This window comes from Hydractinia symbiolongicarpus, chromosome 13, assembly GCF_029227915.1.
Source record: "Hydractinia symbiolongicarpus strain clone_291-10 chromosome 13, HSymV2.1, whole genome shotgun sequence".
Taxonomy (NCBI): Eukaryota; Metazoa; Cnidaria; class Hydrozoa; order Anthoathecata; family Hydractiniidae; genus Hydractinia; species Hydractinia symbiolongicarpus.
In genome coordinates, this window is record NC_079887.1 from 12576020 (window position 1) to 12594991 (window position 18972).

General features: G+C 32.6%; 1 protein-coding gene across 27 annotated transcripts in view; it reads right to left on the minus strand.

Moving 5' to 3' along the window:
• Positions 1-858: 858 nt before the first annotated feature.
• The window catches only part of LOC130622996 (uncharacterized), a 61316-nt gene continuing 43202 nt past the window's right edge, over positions 859-18972 (minus strand). For all 27 annotated transcript variants that reach the window (XM_057438469.1, XM_057438495.1, XM_057438493.1 and 24 more), the window contains 4 exons: positions 16216-16233; positions 15393-16073; positions 13770-13793; positions 859-5918 (listed from right to left, as the gene is read on the minus strand). In XM_057438469.1, coding sequence (XP_057294452.1) covers positions 5182-5918; positions 13770-13793; positions 15393-16073; positions 16216-16233 — 1460 coding nt within the window. In that variant the 3' untranslated portion in view covers positions 859-5181. The remainder of the gene's footprint in view (positions 5919-13769; positions 13794-15392; positions 16074-16215; positions 16234-18972) is intronic.

Consider the following 18972-nt stretch of genomic DNA (forward strand, 5'->3'; position numbering starts at 1 on the left):
TCTCTCTAGTTTCAGTTGACAATTTAAAAAAAATATATTTTTTTGGAAACTAGTTTTTGGACCCATATAGAAATCTGCTTGTTCATACTGGCAAATGAAACAAAATTATCTATGTAAGCCGTAGATTGTATTTTTCTTTTCGTCAAAATTTATTGGTAATTCTATTAAAGCGGGAATGAATAATACGTAATACCAACACCAACAAGAACAAAAACAATGAAAATAAGTCACATTTGTTCAAACTTCAAGCGTGAAAAATCCATCACAAGCAAAAAATAGAAAAACGCAGGATACCAAGAGTTCATTGTTATTGGCATCACCACCAACGGCGAAAGTCGTGTTGTAGCCGATGCTGACGTGAACGTCCTACTCAATTTATTTAAAGAGTCAATAAAGTGATGGGTGAAATCTTTCTTGACACAAGAAGGAGCGAGCAATGCACAATTTCAAGATGGAATTCAATGCTCTTACTTCTATTTTTTTTTTACCCTTTTCGTTGTTTGGAAAACAAAGAATGTACTTAATCTGTTCGTAATAAAGGATCGTGATCTCTATCCTTCGTGCATGATTTGAAAAATAAAATGCAAATCGTGTTGCATTGTGTACATTGGTGAAACCGAAAAGAACGTTTAAACGATATGTATGGAGCAAAAATATCCAAAGAAAATGAGGTAACCATAAGCAGCTGGCCTACGTATTTATTTGAAAAAAGAGTATTGTGGATGACACCACAAAATTTGAGAAAACAAAAACACTTTCTCAATGGAGCGAAATAGATGACACGTGTGGCCTAATACATCGTTAGGAAATTGGTTACATTTTTATTCCATGTAATACTTCCGTTTCCAACTTTTTGGCTTCAAAATTTAAAGAACAATGTAATGACATCGCTAATTTGAAAACGCTATTGACCACAATATAAAACATTTACAATAATTTTTATATTTCTTTTCAAAACCTGCAAAACTATAATACCCAGAGCAAAAACTAAAAATTAGTTACCAGATAGCGCCGTCGTAGCATATTTGCCTATAATTTGAAATAAAAAAATTGAAATAAAACATATACGTGTTCGAAAGGGGAGTTTTCTAAAACAATATAAAATACAGCCAAAGCTTTTTTATTCCTTTCTACCTTGTTGGGTTGACCTATTCGATGCTATAGGTTGATTTTATTGATGTATAGACAAATACAAGCCGCATAATTATCTGAAATCTGTGTCACACAAAATCCACAAAAATCGAATTTCCATTTGATAAAATCAAGGTAGCTGTGTTGTGAGTTTCAAATTCTGTAGATAATGATGAATAAAGTCATTATTAAATTTGCCAAAGTGTAATAAAAAAGTATACGTAACAAAGTGGTCATGCATATACCTTCTGCATAAGTATAAAAATTCATTTAGTACAATAGCCGTGCAGTATACCACAAAAGAGTTATTTAAAAAAAAGCAGTATACTTAAGTTTAAAGAAGATCTACAATCGGTGAAAGTCAGTCGACCTTTACATATAGCTAAAAATCAAAACACACATTCAAGATAGACTATTGTATCTCGCTAGGACAATATTATACTATCATTTCCTTTATTCTTGTAAAACACTTGAAAACTGAACACAATGGTAAAAAAATTATAACATAGTTACCAGGTTTTGCGTCCGTTTTTAATCTACCAGAATGGATAAAAGAAAGAAAACAATGTACTGTAACATGTACTTATTTTCTCAGATTAATGACATCAAAAGTATTTTATTTCGTTATTCTATTTCTTTCATGCCATTTGACTTAAGATCTTCTACAAATAAGTTATTGGTTTCTTTGGAGCACATTAGAAATGAACACTTGAAAAAGACTTTGTTTGAAAATAGGCGCAAATCGATTACCCATATTTCCACTAAGCCTTTTGGGTTTTTTTAGGAAATTAAGGTTTGGGAGGAAAGTTGTCAACCTTAAAATAAGTCAAAAAAGGAAAAATTAATAACACGTCACGACGCCATGATGTGACTAATAACGTCATTTGCTTGCCATCGGGTGGCTAAATGTTAGGTTACTTTCTATTTAACAAAAATTGAACTAGCGTGCGGATTTTGGCGTAAAAAAAATGTTAATTAAATTGACTGTTATTGACAAAGGTTTCTACGTAATATAAAACAAATGTCAGTTCCTCAGTATCTTTAAGATAGAGAAACATCGAATTTTAACATCTCAATCAAAGATCAATTTTTTTCGAAAATGCTAATGAGTATTTCTTTAAAAAACTCTTGATGTCCCCACTTCAATTGAGGACAAACTGTAATTTTCTTTCAAATTTTGTTATTCCATTTTTTTTTTAAACCTTCAAAGTAGATGTAAAGTCCATCGTGCTGGCCATATTGCTGGTCATCTTAATTGTTAACTTTGATAAAAATTTGTAATATCAACAAAAAATAAATGAAGATTTTTGGTCAATTCTTATCAATGTTCATATGGCTCGGAAAGCAAGTTCAAAAATTTTTGGTAGAGCTTTGTCTGCAATGTGAAACATCTCGGATTCAAAACCGCGGTTGAGTCATTCCAGAGACAATAAAAGTGTAAATTAATCCTTTCTTCTTAAAGTTTAGCATGAGAATAGGATTGATATTTTAGGTGCAATCGTGGGCATAATGTATCGAGACATTTTTGGATAAAAATTTCTTCAAAAATCCCCTTCCCCTTTCTCAATGTTGTGGACAGCCTAGACTTGCATTTGACAGATATTTGACTTCACAACATTGAGATTGGGGGAGGGGGGAGTGACAAACTCCAATTTTATATGAATTTCTGATTTGTCTCATAATTTATGTTCACGATTGTAGCTGATGTCTTACCCTAAGTGGATAAATTTTGGCGAGTATTTAATTTGCCGAATGATAAATTTTATAAAATTTGGCGAGGATTCATTTTGGCGAGTACAACAAATGTTTGTTTTGCCAGGGATTTATTTTGCCGAATGACACAAAGAAATGAATTTTATTTATAAAACTTGTTGTGAATATAAAATAAGTTGGTTTTATGGGAAAAAAACATTTTTCTTTTTTTTATTTAAACAAAAAACCGCGGTCGGATTACAACCACACATGACGAAAAAACATTTCAGTCGACGCGTTCCTTAAAAGAATATGTTGTATTATAATACTGATCCAGATATTAGTAAAAAAATAATAACCTGCAATTCCAGTTGCATCACTTGCATATTCGTAAATTTTGTTTTTGAGAAGGGCTAAAATTTAAACGAAATTGTTCAAAAAGCTAATTAGAACATGGTGTGTCAAAGGAGGTAAAAGAAACTAGCCAAGAATAAACCCAGCTTTTGACGTGTGAAATAAAATTCTCAAAATCACCGTGTAGGAGGTCGTCACACTTTTTGCATGCTTTAAAATTTTATCAAACATTCTGATCACTCCGGACAAAAGCTTCTTTTCAAAAATGTTTTTTCCTCTGCACGTGAGAACTTATTTCAAAAGAATATGCAAAAGGAAAGCAAAACAACCGAATATAAGTTTTGCTTTTGTGAGACCACATGTGAAAAAATAGAAAAAATTATATTTTTCCAGAAGTTAGAACTTTATATGTTAATACAACATTGTCCAGAAAAACCCCAATAAATTATACGACACTCAAATTCTTAGCTACGATTCTTTTATACATGGCAGAATACACATAATAAAAATTGGTTTGTTTGTTTGCTTGTTCATTTGTTTCGCTGAAAAGAAGAAAAGAAAATCCCTGCTTAATTCTTTAAGTCTTTAATCCTGGCTAGCTATGAGAAACTCTACAAGCAGAAAGAAATGTTACGTATTGTAACATAAAAACACTTTAAAACATCAGCGTCCTTTCAAATCAATCTAAAATTGTTGGTTTTTAAATTATATTTACTTCATTTCATTTTTGCTTGAAAAATTTCAGCAACAACAGCTTTTTTCTTCATCTTAACTTAGCGCCATGTTTTAATAAAAACAGCTAAAGATAAAGATAACTTCTTCATTAACTTTGTACCTTGGAGGAAAGAATACGGAAGGAGAAACAACTCTTTTAATTCTATTGAAACACTGCGTGAGGTTCTAGCAGGTGTCTGTATAGAAACTTAATTTGAAATTTTGGTGGTTGTGTGACTAAATTATTCGTGAATATCAATTCGCAACTATGATTGGTTATAAAAACAATTAGATAATTTGATGATGAATTTGATAATATTATCAAAACAAGAAGCCATATTAAAGTCGGTAAAATTTCTTTTGTTCTTATGTTAACATAATTAGCGAAGAAGCACATGCTCGACACTTTTGTAAACAAAAAGAAAAAGTTTATATCTCGTTTTAAAACGACGTTTTGTTATAAGAAGTTATTTCTTTAGTTAGAATAAACATTAATCCAGCACACATTTTGTCGGCACTCGTCCGGCGCATATCTATCTATATTGTTTTTCATGATCAAAGTGGTATACTCAAGCCTGCAAAAATAGGTTATTATCATGGTTAAACGCTTTTTTCCAAACGTATTGTTGACGTTTTTAACAGCAATGTTTACCGACTTATATTAGGCACACTTTCCATACAAATATCACGTGCCTGCAGCGTGTTACACTCAGATTTCAATAGAAAAAAGTTAATATGGAATTTAATCATTTTTTTTGCGAAAAAGACTCGGTCGAGCACCTCACGCACTGATTCTTTTGAAATTAAAAACAATAGAAAATTCAATACATTTAAAGCGTACAGAAATGAAGTTGTTTCTCCTTCCGTATTCTTTCCTCCAAGTTTGTATCAAGCACAACAACACGAGCTTTCCGTTTATGCGAGAAAATAGTAGAGAATTTTTCATCTAGTGAAATGAGCAATAACAATGACTTGAAACCAGTGTGTTGAAACTTTCCTGAAGACAGCTGCCGCCGCCGCCGCCGCGACGAAAGGGTAAACCAACATATCACACTACTCCGCATGTGTGATTTAAAAAAAAACGTATTTTTTTTAAATTTGGCTGGGATTTAATTTGCCGAACGGTAAATTATGTTAAATTTGGTAAGTATTTAATTTGGCGAATAGGTCAGTTATCAAAACTTTGGCAGGTATTTAATTTGGCGAATTTCGCCGAAATTCGTCAAATTTAATCCTCCCCAAAATTTATCCACTTCAGGTAATTTAGAATCGTATTTAAAGTGTTTAATTTTAGTTAAAATGTATGTCCGACATCATTCTTGTTACTTTACACATAACATCTACATTATCTGTAAAAAGTGCTTTCCAATTTTCTTCATTTTTCCAAAGTTGACCAGCTCTCATTTTTTTCGCAATCTCCTGGCACCAGTCGTCAAATCCATATAACGTCATCAATTCGATTGCTTCGTAATAATGCTGGGCGTCGTTTGTTGCTTGAATCAACTTGTTGCCAATTTCGTAACATGTCTGAATAACAGCAACAGCTTGGTAAAAATGACTGACTTCTAGTAACTTGACCATGTCTGACCAATCTAGTTCCCAAATTTCCTCTTGGAAACAATTTACCAGCAATTTAACGCAATCTTCATCAAACTTCTGAACCCTAATGATCCTCAAATTTCTTTTCTCTTTTTCATTATCCACTTCCTGTATTCCTCCTTCTGCTTCTTGTATGCCATTTTCTTCATCTTGTATGTTATTTTTAGCTCCTTGTATATCATTTTCAGCTTCTTTTTTGTCATTTTCTTCTTCTTGTGTGTCATTTTTTTCTTCTTGAACTGGTACTTCCGTGCAATCTTTACTTTCATTGACTTTTGTTTCTAGACAGGTTTTCATCACGGGTATGAAAGTATTAATGACGCCAAGGGTAATTGGAATGTTATACCCATCACCACAAAGCAAAATTTTTTCATCATTTTCCACATAGTATTGCAAGAGATATCGTGTTACCATATTGTTAAATGTTTCTAGAACAGGTCAATACAAGTTAAAAAAAGAAATTTAGAGATTCATTTAGAAATAAGTAAGTGTTTCAATTGTACAACAGAATCGTCACAGACCAATATACTCCAATGACAAAAATGTAGAGAAAGTTAGTTTTTAACTTTAAACAATGCATGCTTTTCTGGCAATAGTAGTAGTAATTAAATAAATTATTATTATTAGACAAATATTGCGTATCTAACAGAGCTCGCTACACTTAAAATTGCACTTTTTAATCAATTACCTAAAGACGAAGTTACCGTACCAAGTAAGGCATTATTGTCCTATGCGAAAATGCAGAACAACATGAAAACGAGATTAGTTATGAGCAAATATCGGGATGCTGGTTGTTTACATGCAAGTTTAAAGAATGTATCAACAAAATGTTGACTTTTATAGCTTCTAACTGACAGTTTCAAATAATCGTAGTTAACACAGTTATAAAGAGGGTGTTGGTAGTGGTAGTATGACAAAAAAAATTAAAATATTGCAGATTTTAAGGGCGTATCTTCTGGTAAATGTTAGCTAGCTAAACTTCTCTAAAACCTAGCCACGTTTTTAAAATGATGTAAATACATTTTATTTTACTGTTTTCAAGTAAATTTAGAACTACAGCTCAATATAAAGGTCAACTAACGCTCAGTGTTACTTCGTATTACACTGATCATTAAAAAAATTAAAATAAGCTTGCTGGTATCCAAAGCAGCCAGCAGCTAAAAGCTACAACCCTGGAAAAACATATTGTGAATATCATTTTGAGCTCCCCATTCCCCAAAAATCAATATTGAATATGCTTGACAGATGCTAACAGAAGTACTCCAGAAACCTGGAGTAGCTACTAAACAAAAGTAACATCGACTTTGGGGGAAAGGGGAGGGAACAGTAAAAGAGATTTCAACATCAAGAAAAATGGAAAGGCTGGATTTTCTTATAGCATTTTCACAAGTATTTTTTCCAGAGTTGTTGCTTATAGCTTAGCTGCATGAGTAATTAACAAATCATTTTTCAACATTTGTTGCGTAAAATGGTATTTAAAATTAATATTTTCAAACTATTGGCTGTTGTGATTATGAAACTGTCACACTCCCTCTGTCACTACTCTCTCTCTTACTGACTGTCAATAATCGTACATTTGTATTAAGCATTTTGATGGTTAACTTTTTGTAAGTTATATGAATGAATTGATAGAGCATAGAGCTTATCAAAAATCTTCATGTTTAGAAACAAGAAAGACTTTTTTTAAATGACACCATATTTTTTTTAGGTGTTTATCCAAAACAAGGAAAATGAAATAACATACTTTTTCTTATAAGAATCTCTGGATTTCAGCTGTAAACCTGCTTAATATTTGTCAAAATCTCAGTCTTAATGTTCTTAAAAACCAGGTCTTTATGTATTTTGTTTTCTTGCTTACATGAATGCAGAATTGTTCAAATTGTTTCTTTACAGAAAATAAACTGGATGAAATTTGATTTGTAAAAATATAAAACTCACTTCACATTGTTTTCACCATAGTCATAAGAAAAAGAGATAGTCTGGAAAAGAGAGCGCTATAACAATAGAAGCATTGTTTTGATCCTTTTGTGGCCGTAATTAAACTAGAACCCAGTTTTCTACAGGCACAGTAAATTAGAAATGGCGGTTTTTCTGGTTCAGATTACTCTTTTTTGTTGTAAACAAAGAATTTAATTTGATTTTTTTATTGATATGCCTGGAGATAATTGTTCAATATTTGGCTGTACAGTATCACGAAGAGCTAAGTACAAGGGAATAGCTATTTTTAAAGTCCCAACTAGTGATAATACGTTCGATTCCCAGTGGAGGAAAAAATTGATAGCTATTGTCACCAAAGATCGTGTGGTTGATAAAGCACTTCGTGACAGAATAGCAAATAAAAGGATCTTCATTTGTCAACGGCACTTTAATGAAAATCAATATTATCGTCATGAGAGCAGAGTTACATTGAATCCTGGTGAATTGCCTTGCCTCAATTTACCCATCAAAAGCATTCCTTCTTCTTCAACCATAACAAAACCAAGGGAATCATCACAGTCAACTTTATTAAAGAGAGCTCAACATCCACCTCCAGAAATTAATACACCTGAATATTTTGAATGTTATCAATCATTTTCTGAATTTTCTTCCCGTATTCAAAATCTCAGACTTGCCGAGTGGCAATATAATTATTCAGAGAACAGTGTTCAATTTTATTGCAATAATGATATTCATATGGTACCAAAGTATGAGATTTATGTTGATACAAGTCTTCAGTTTAATGTCCGTGTGCTACTATGGAGTCTTCCTAAACAACATCAAATTTATAATATCTATGACCACTCAGTTAAAAATATCACAATTTCTAATTTGATTAGATACATTTCGGGTTTCTTTGTTTGTCCTGGTTTGCCAAGATCATTTTCTGGTAGTTGCATTGAACATACTCCACCTAAAAAATTTAACCCAACAATAGACATATTACCAAATCCTCTTTCTCAAACGAAATGGCATCAACCACCTTCCTGCCAATTATTAATTAACACTGAAGACAAATGTGAACCGTGTTTGAAAGCTGAATCTAGGGAAAAACTTAGTCTTCAAAGAAAACAAGACAATTTATCCACACCGGCTCATGATAAAGCTCCTGTTTCCTTAACATCTCCTGATCGTATAAAATTGAAACTTCAAAGTTATAGAATTGAGAACAAACAGTTAAAAGCTGACAAATTAAAGATGATGGAAAAAATCGTACAAAAGGCAGTACCTGTTGATGATAGTTTGAGCAAAGATATGATGAATATCATGTCAAATGCAGATTACGAAAAGATGCCTGAATTTATGCAATTCTTTTGGAGTGAACAACACAAATATCTTTCTTCATCAAAGACAGCTGTTAGATACCATCCTATGATTATCCGGTATTGTTTGGGTTTAGCTGCAAAATCGCCTTCGTTTTATGATGAAATTCGTTATGACGAGAATGGTTTCGTTATTTTGCCCAGTCGTCGCCGATTAAGGGACTACAAAAACTATATACGACCACAACAAGGATTTAATAAAGATGTCATCTTAGAATTAAAAAAAATAGTGGAGAATTTTTCAGACATAGAACGATATGGTATTGTGTTAATGGATGAAATAAAAATACAAGAGAAATTAGTTTGGGATAAGCACACCGGTGACTTAATTGGATATGTGGACTTAGGTGATATGGAACTTAATTTGGCATCCCTTCAAAAATCTGATGACATTGCATCACACATGCTGGTCTTTTTAATTTGAAGTATTGTTAACCCCTTAAAATTCTCCCTTGCCAACTTTGCAACCACAAATGCTACGTCTGTTCAGTTATTTACATTATTTTGGAAAGCTGTTGGCATATAGGAGGATAATTGTGGAATTAAAGTGGTCGGTGTTACAAGTTATGGCGCTTCTCCAAACCGCAGTATGTATCGGATGCATTTTAATATGACAAGAGTGGAAGATGTTAATGGAGACGTTGATGTAACCTATCGTACACTTAATGTGATGGCAACTGAAAAGAGATATATTTACTTCATATCCGACCCACCACATCTGATTAAAACTGCCAGAAACTGCTTAGCTAATTCAATGGCTGGAAGGTGCACAAGAAGTATGTGGAACAATGGTAAATATCTGACATGGAATCACATATCAAAGCTTTTTTTTGATGATTTGGACTGTGGTCTCCACCTTGTTCCCAAAATCACAAATAACCATATTAAACTCACACCCTTTTCTGTGATGAATGTCCGACTAGCTGCACAGGTGTTAAGTGAATCAGTTTTTCATGCACTCCAAACATATGGACCACCAGAAGCAGAAGCTACTGCCACGTTTTGTATGATGATGGACAAGTTCTTTGATTGTTTGAACATCAGAAATACAAAAGAAGGCATCACTAAAGCAAAATCGTTTCTAAAACCATTCGAATCACAAGATGACGAGCGCTTTACATGGCTACTTAAAACATTTCTAAAATATTTTTCTGATTGGAAGGACTCAATTGCCACAAGACCTGGAAATTTCACTGATAATGCCAAATCTAACATGTTCATCTCATGGCAAACATATGAAGGTATTAAAATCACAACATATTCATCGATCGAGCTCATTAAATATCTATTGTCACATGGTGTACCATATGTTCTTACAGAGCGCTTTTGCCAAGATCCAATGGAAAATTATTTCGGAAGACAACGATCAATGGGGCATAGAAAAGACAATCCTACTGTTAGAGATTTTGGATACAACGATAACACGATTCGTACACAAAAAATATTCAGACCAATAGCTGGTAATTGTATTGACAACGAAGCATTTGCCAAAATTGATGGTGAGTCTATGCCATGTCGTAAAAAAAAGAAATAATGAAGAAAATGATTAAGGCGCCGAGTCATCAACAAATCAAAGAAGAAGCAGCACACAAAAAACGGTTATTTTTATAGCCACACATCTTAAAAAACATTATTACTGGCTTCACCTTACTCTGTTTTTATGGTTCTGATGGTGAGTATGATTAGAAAATTCTGTGGGCCAGTATTCACAAATATAAGTTCCACATAAATTTTCGAGTCCCAATGGGCAAATATTTATCCAGCATTATTCTGAAGGTAGTATTTTGCAGCACACAATAAACTGAATGTGTATGAAATCATTTTCTGTAAGTTCCATACAAAAATACTTACTTTTAAAGGTTGAATATTTCCGTGTACTTCTCATTCTTTCCAAAATAATGTTTTTTATAAGTTTGTAGCTATAAAAATATTTGTGAGTTTTTATCAGTTTTCAAATGTTCTTTAACTCTACTACAATTTGTTTAAGACAATTAAATATTTCCCAAAAGTACAATTTTTTAATTTTATTAATTGAATTTACACATGCTAAATCAATATCTAAGTAACAAAAACGATATTGAACAAGCGGCTAATACAAAACATAAAATTAAACGGATAAATTGATGATGCAATGCTTAACTTGTTTATTGAGGTCTGGTTTCAACCAAGAAATATGCATACCCTCTTTGAGTTTTCTCTGCCAATCAGTGTCTGCATGATCCAAAATAGAAAAACAATTTTCGTTACATAGTAATTTACAGTTAAGATTTGACTGCATATGCTTAAATATTTGTGAGTTTTTATCAGTTTTCAAATGTTCTTTAACTCTACTACAATTATACAAAAATATGTTTTAACAAGTTTATAGTCTGTTGTTCAAGACTAATGTCCATGATCCAAAGTGCTTGATGCTTTTTTTACTTCAGTTCGCAACGATCGTGATTTTTTAGCCTTTGATTTAACATTGTGCCGTTGACATTTATCCTTCACAAGTGAAAATACACGAACACGAATATACAACATGATAAGATGTTCCAGTAAATTCAAAGCTATCTCTTTACTAACTTCTTCAGTTGAAGCATTTTTTAATTTGTTGTAATTGCATAAAATTCTTGCATTATTCATGAGATATGATACCATTTTTTTACTGTCAATACTTCTATGCGTGGTGCTAGACTCTTGGCGGAAATGGGATTCAACTATGAAAAAAATTTCAAAAACTTCTGATGTTACTGTCCATAAGCCGCCTCGGTCTTTAATGCGAACTAGTGTATTGATTTCGGTATCGTGTTCCTGGTCAGTTGATTTACCAGCAATAAGTAGATGTATGCTTTGCAGATTCAAGATACTACGACTTTGTTTCGATCTACGTATACGTCTGTAAAGTGTTCCAAAAACATATCCTGCAAGATATTTAATAATTTGCTTTTCCTTTGGTGAAAAATTTGTACCTGGAGATACATTTGCAATATCACCATTAACAACTAAACCTGTTAGGTGGGCAAGTACATAGTTCGCTAACTCAAATCCTAGGATAACTGATGCTCTTTTTGATAAGTTTTTGAAAACAATATTCTCGGAAACACATTTGTAAAAAGAGGCACAAAATTTTTCGCTATTGTTTTTAAAACTGGCTACAACATCTTTAATAAATTCAAAGGTGTATCTAGCATCATCTAGTGTTGGCTTTTGAAACATCAAAAACCCCTTTCTCGTTTCTTCACTATAGCACTCATCTAGAGCTAGCTTGGAAGCACATTCTCCGATGTATTCCTTCAAGTATAGAGGGTTAATTTATTTTCAGGATTTTGGTGATGAGGTTCAGCCACAGAAGTAGGGCCATGCTTGCTATTTTTATGTCTGGTTAAACCTCTTGATGTCTTGCATATTTTTTCGCACTGATCACATTTAAAACCCTCTTCTATGGAATCAGCAACAACCTCATCAACAATATCTGTTACAGGAACAGATAATTCTTTATCTTCCTCTAAAAGGTTGTCTTCGATAGCTGCAAGAATAGCATCGAAGTCATCACCATAAATAAAAGCGTCCGCTTCAGCCATCTTGTTCAAAATACGTCCCTGGTTGCTCCGGCCACCCCAATAATTTCATCATTGCGCCGTAAAACAAAACAAACGTAAATAAACGGCCCGGGTACCCAGACTATCTCTTTTTCTTATGACTATGTTTTCACATATTAAAGTTAAAGTTCAACATGACAAGCATTTTGTGGACAAAATTTTACGGAAAATTTATTTTCTAGCCAGTTACCTCAGTAACCATTTTGTGTTTTTTTCAAACAATTTTTAAATTGTTTTCTGAAGTGATCCTCTCAAGGAAAAATTTGAATTTCCTTTTGTTAAGTTTAACCTTATTTTTGGAATTTTAAATAATTTTTTTACCAAATACAATTTACGATAGAGGCTCAAAATGTGACACAAATAAGCAAGAACATTCCAAGAAAGTTTAAAGTCCCACTTTTCCCACCAAGGCAAAGTAGTATCTAAATTCTGAAATCACAAATGTGTAAAATGTGAGTTATAAATACTTCCATAACTACCCTCCCTTGGTAAAAAATAAATGAGGTAAGACACCCACAAGGTCAACTCAACTACTATTTTAAAACCACAGTTTTTTGTAAGCCTGGCTAATGTTATTTTCACAGATGTTATATAAAAAATAAGGTACACTCAATAACTTGAGACACAGGATATATACAAGCAAAATACTAATTTTGGTAAACAGCTTGAAATTTCATGTTTGTTTGAAACAAGTCAGCCAGCCAACTAGCTAGCTACTCAAATCATATTCAAAGCTAGCTAATACCTAGCTCATTTACCACCAAGAATAATAAACGAAAGCATTGGAACGGCCCAATGATACATGCTATTACCCCATATTATCACCAAATGTTAATAACAATCTGTATGACAAATAAATTTTGCAAATATTGCAAGTAAACAAACCATATCTGCACTACTTTGCTGCAAACTAAAAAATAGCTCATAACGAATCTCGTTTTCATGTTATTCGTTAGTTTGGTATGTATATTCCGCGGAACGAAAATGCATATGGAAAAAGGTCTATTGACTTCTTGCAAACTTGTTATAATTATAATTGTAGCATTCCCAAATTTAAGATCTTTTCACTTATCTTGATTACATACACTTTCTTCAATTTTAAATACGCAATATTTTTTTTCCAAACGTACTATTTGAAAGATAACCAATTGTAAAATACAAATTTTTGGTTTTTACAGTCTTAACCACTACACTTTCGCCAATTAATCAACTCTCACTTCTTTTTGTGTAGCTAAGTATTGCTCATTCAAGTAAAAAAATACAATCTCTAATTAATAGTACACACTGCTTGTACACGAGGGAAAGTGGTGCAATGGCCACACGAAATCCGATATAGAACCAACATGCTACGGACTATACTATGTTAAAAAATAGTAAAATAGTAATTTAGAAATCTTACCAAACCGTTCAGGACTAGGTGTACCTAAAATGAAATAAAATCATTATTACGGTCAACTAGAACACCGAAAGTCTTAGATATGCCTTATATTGATGTCCTAGTTCTCTTTACTTTAAACCTTTTTTTTTCATTGGGGTAGAAAGGAAGGATATTGTACCGTCTCCATTATTTACTTTTATAAAAAACCACCCATCTCCCAGTTGTGGAGCACGCCCTTTTTCGCGACATCTTCAATTGTAGTTTATGAGAACTAGTTTCAATGGAATTGTCAAAACAAGGTAATATTTTGATTTCCATACTTTTAGATCGACCTGAAAGCAAGCTATGTTTTAAAATTTTTTTATGTTACAATACGTAATATCTCTTTCTCTTTGTGGAATTCCTATAGGGAGCTAAAATTTAGAGAGTTTATGCACGGTTAGTGTATGTCACAGGTCACGCAAGGCACAGATCACAGTATATATACAATTTATTTTTGACTTGCTTTCGATATTTTTCAACGTTTAACATGCGCAATCATTTTGGTAGCCCTTTTTGGTGATGCAGCGCCAGAAACACATAAATGTGACCTGCGCTTACGTTAGACTAAGAAAACCTTGGACGAGGTTAGTATTTCATTTCCAAAATATCCAGAAGCACGTGATGATATGAGAAAATGAATTAAAAACAAATGCCAGATTGTTAGTTACTCTTCACACCTATGTGATACTTAAAAAACTATTATATAAAGTTGTTGATAGTATAATCCATAAACAACAACACCTGCTAATCCAGCATGGTCGAACATTCTGATATTCGAAATTTTAATTTACAGCTTAAATTAAAAATTTAGGATAGGAGGGTAGCTATAGTAGCAAAGAAGGAGTACGTCCAGGAAATTGGTAACAGTGAACTACTTGCTGCAAATGCAAGAAAAATTTCGAATGTGTGAGAAAGATCCTGCTCTGCCAGTATTATTTGATATCCTTTTGGCTCGTAGAGAATATCAAGTTTTTTAACCTGCAGGTAGTACTGCCATAAAACACCTATTTCCACATTCAAAAAAGTTGTGCAAAAAAGTGCTACAATAACGTGATATCTTCAAAAATATTTGTAGGCAATGAAGTGAAAAGAAATCTCGGTGACTCTCACAATATAAAATTAAAAACACGGTTCGGACATCAGTTGTAAATTTTATTAGTATTTTACATCTTTAGTATTTTTTGTGGTTTAAGAAAACGGGGTTTTCTTAAAAATCTTATTTAGAATGTAAGTCAGAGTTTTATTATTCTTCACCTATTTTCTCACTAATTATTTTTATGAACAATTTGATTTGACTTAAATGATTTAATTTATTTTATCCGTCCCTAATACAGAACTTACATGCACATGCAACCATGTAACTGGATAGAGCTAATTATTTTTTTTCATTAATATCCAGATCGGTAGCATAGCCACACATTTTTCAATTTTTGGCCGGAACGCGTACGATTAAATATTTTTTTAAGGGTGTTATTTCAAATCGATCGCTGTTTCTTATTAAAAAATTTTGAACAACTAATAAAGATGGCCAAAAGATGTAAAAAAGAAAATGAAAGGCATTATAAATAAAGCCAAAAAAAGTACTAAGAACTAGGTACTTACTATTCCCAAATAAGATCCTTGTGATCTTACACATAACTTCATTATTTCCATTGAAAAAGGAATCCCAAATCGTTTCTTTTTTCCAGGTATTATCACGCTTTATAATTGATGCAACTGCGTTGCACCAATTATCAAATTTGTACAACGTCATTAACTGAATTGCTTCATAGCAATGGTCATTGTCAATTGACAACAATTTTTCCCCTGTCATGTAACAGTGTTGAATAATGAGGTCAGCTTCGAAAAAGTGACTGATTTTCAATAAAACAACTACGTCACTCCAACGCTGTGGCATTTCTTTCTTTACCAAGCAATTAACAAGCAAACTAGAGGCCGCAGCATCAAAATCGAACATTCTTATACTTCTTTGAATCTTAGTAGCACATTCATTTCTTTCCTTTTTAATTTCTTGATGTTTCGTGTTGCTTTCTATAGGTATATTATTTTCTTCTAGATCACCAACCGAAATTAAGGGTTTTTGAAAATGCCAGTTTTCTCGCTGTTGAACAATTGGAATTTTATTTTCTTTCAGATACTTCTGCATTGCTGGCATAAATGCACCGATAATACCAAGTTTAACAGGGACTGAAAAATCATTCCCACATAACAATATTGTTTCATCATTCATGTCATAGTAGGTCAAAAGATCCTTAGTTAAAATGTTGCGAGACGACGAACTTGCTAAATGAAACAGACAAAGCAATTTAATAATTTTTATACAGATAAACAGACTGCAAGGGTCAATTTACACATACACAATATAATTTATATGGGTTTAGAAACGGATAAAAATTATATGAAAGAGAAATAAAACTTAACGTACTTGGTTGAGTAGCTGCATCTAAACATAATATCACATAAATATCAAAAAATAATGCTATGACTGTGTCTGTCTGTCTCTAACAAGCAAAGTGGATGTGTTTATTTGGCTTTGGTGAGAGGAAAAAGTTATGACGTTAAATTTTCTGACGCTATGACACGATGTTAATAAAATCAATCAACGTCAATATCTTAATTAAAAGCCATTACAATGCACTTAACACTTTAAGCTAAAAAACTTAGAAACGAGGGGCTGACTTCAGTCATTTTGCACCGAATGGGTAACTAGGGACAACCTGGGACCAAATTGGATGAGTTTTTCAAACCTGGGTCCCAAATCTGTTTCAAAAAGGACGGGTTGATAATGTCATCAAAATACCTTTAAACTCCAATATCTCTGTAACAGCCGTCACACTACACTTTCGCCACTTAATCGACTTACAGTTCTTTTTTGTATAACAAAGTATTCCACATTTAAGCGAAAAATACAATCCCTAAATAATAGTACACGCTGCTTGTACGCAAGGTAAGTGGTGCCATTGACACACGAAATCCGATATAGAAACCTAGTGGTGTTGTGGTAGAGCGTTCGCTTTTAATTTATTCTACTCGCTCGCTTTATTATTACTATTATTATTATAATTATTATTTATTTACCCAAGATAGCCTATTCAGTTCCTCAATCGCTGAATTTAGAAGCTATTGGAAGTAGAAGTTGAAGGCAAGAGTTTGAAGGGGGTTAGAATTCAGAAAAGGTGAGAACTTTGATACTTCTTAAACGTTCAGTTTTTATGTAAGCTAGAACTACGTGCTACGTTTTTATGTACCACACTTCAAAGTGTCACGCAGACTGGCATTTCCATAAAAAGCCAGTTCTTAAATTGCTAAGTTTTAAAAGCCGGCTAGCATATTTGTTTACATTTTTTGCATAACTATTGTCTCCCCTTGTACATAACTTATGTTTTCATAAAAATTAAAATGCTACACTAAGCTGTTAGATACTAAACAAATTTGCTAGCCAAATGGAAAACTCTGATTTGGTAAACATATCTTACAATTGCTACATTCATATTCTTTGGTATCAGACAAGTTATAATCTTAATTTATATAGCCATAGCTAATATATCTTTATTGTGTTTAACTACGCATAAATATCTAGCTAAGCCTCTCCAATTTAACTATATTTAACTGAACCTAACCTTTTTCACATTTCGTGTAAACTTTCATGGAAGGGGGCAACATTATGTGTGTGTGTGTGTGTTTATGTTAAGTGTATTTTTATTGCTTTGTTTTTGACATTCCTGTTAAACGTGATCCATTTTGGGGGGAAAATTTAAGTTTTTTTTTCTGTTGGGTTAAAGTTTCGCTGAAGAGGGTGGTATGGTTGTCCATTTATATTGTCCGTCATGCAAACTGCTGTTTTTGAAATAATTTGTGTAAACTGTTGTGGAAATAAAACACATGCAATATACTAGAACACATGCAATATACTAAAAAACTATACTTCACTACAAGCTATTATTAATGCTTTTTATGTATATATAATTATATATTTATTTTGTGAATATAAAGTTTTGTCGCAGAACTGCATGTGATGTCAGTTTTGCTGGAAGAAAATTCCACGGTTTAGCGTTTTTGTTTTTGTTGAGTATTTACAATATTTTCATCTAAAATTTCAAAGGAGAACAACATGCAAGGAGCAAATTAAAAACAACAAAAATCATTTCTGTCGCATTATTTTTGATATAATGTCAAAGTTTGGAACACAATTTATATCTAAACAAATAAGTCATTTCGGTGCTTTATTGTCACATTTTTTTATAAAAATAAAATATAATGGTTTGACAAAGTTTTACTAGAATTAATATTGCAATGACTAAGACTGTTTTGTTTGTTTTTCTTGCACTTTATGTTCAACTTTTGTAAGGGAGTACTATATCTCAATATCTCTATAATAATAGCCGTATTCTGTGTGTTCAAAATGGTTGTGCACAGTTTTTTGCGCAAAATCCCGGAAAAACCCTATCCCCGCAGTATTTCTTAGATTTCGGTCCAGTTTCCTTATTAAATTTTTTAACCAATGAGAATCCACGAATGTTAATATAAACCAATCACTGACCCGAAAATCTTTCGCGGTAATTGTTGACATTTTTTACGGTCCACTTCAACAAGAAACAAAAACAGGAGACAGATGAGCAAGAAGTTGAAAGCAAGTGAATGCCAGAAAAGTTTCTGAATTAAAAAAGTTTCTGATTTAGTTCCAAATTTTACTTTTTGTTCATTTCTACTTGTAAGAAGAAAATTTTCTTCTGTTCTTCGTAGATTTACTTCTGTTTCTTCTTTGATGTAGCTGGCTAGCTAGCTAGGCTAATTATTTTGAGAACACTTTCGCTGTTTTAGCCAAATCACTTATTCTCTTTTTTTTTTGTTTTGATTTTTGTTACTTATTTACAAAGGAACTACGCGTAGCTATAATCATGAATGTTCCTCCTCCAAACAATTTTCTAATTAAACATGACTATGCATATCCCCCGCCTGAAATTGCAAATGATAATGTTGATGCTGAGCATAATTATGCACATCGTCTTCCACGCCTAAAAATCATGTAGATGTTAGTGGTGCTCGAAAAAGTGACCATGTTGAAAGACAAAGGCAACATCATGTTCAGCAGGTAATGGAAAGGAGAGCCAAGAGACTGTTGAAGAGGCTGACCAACGTAGGCAAGACAATGCAAAATGTAAGGCCTTCCAATTGGAATTTT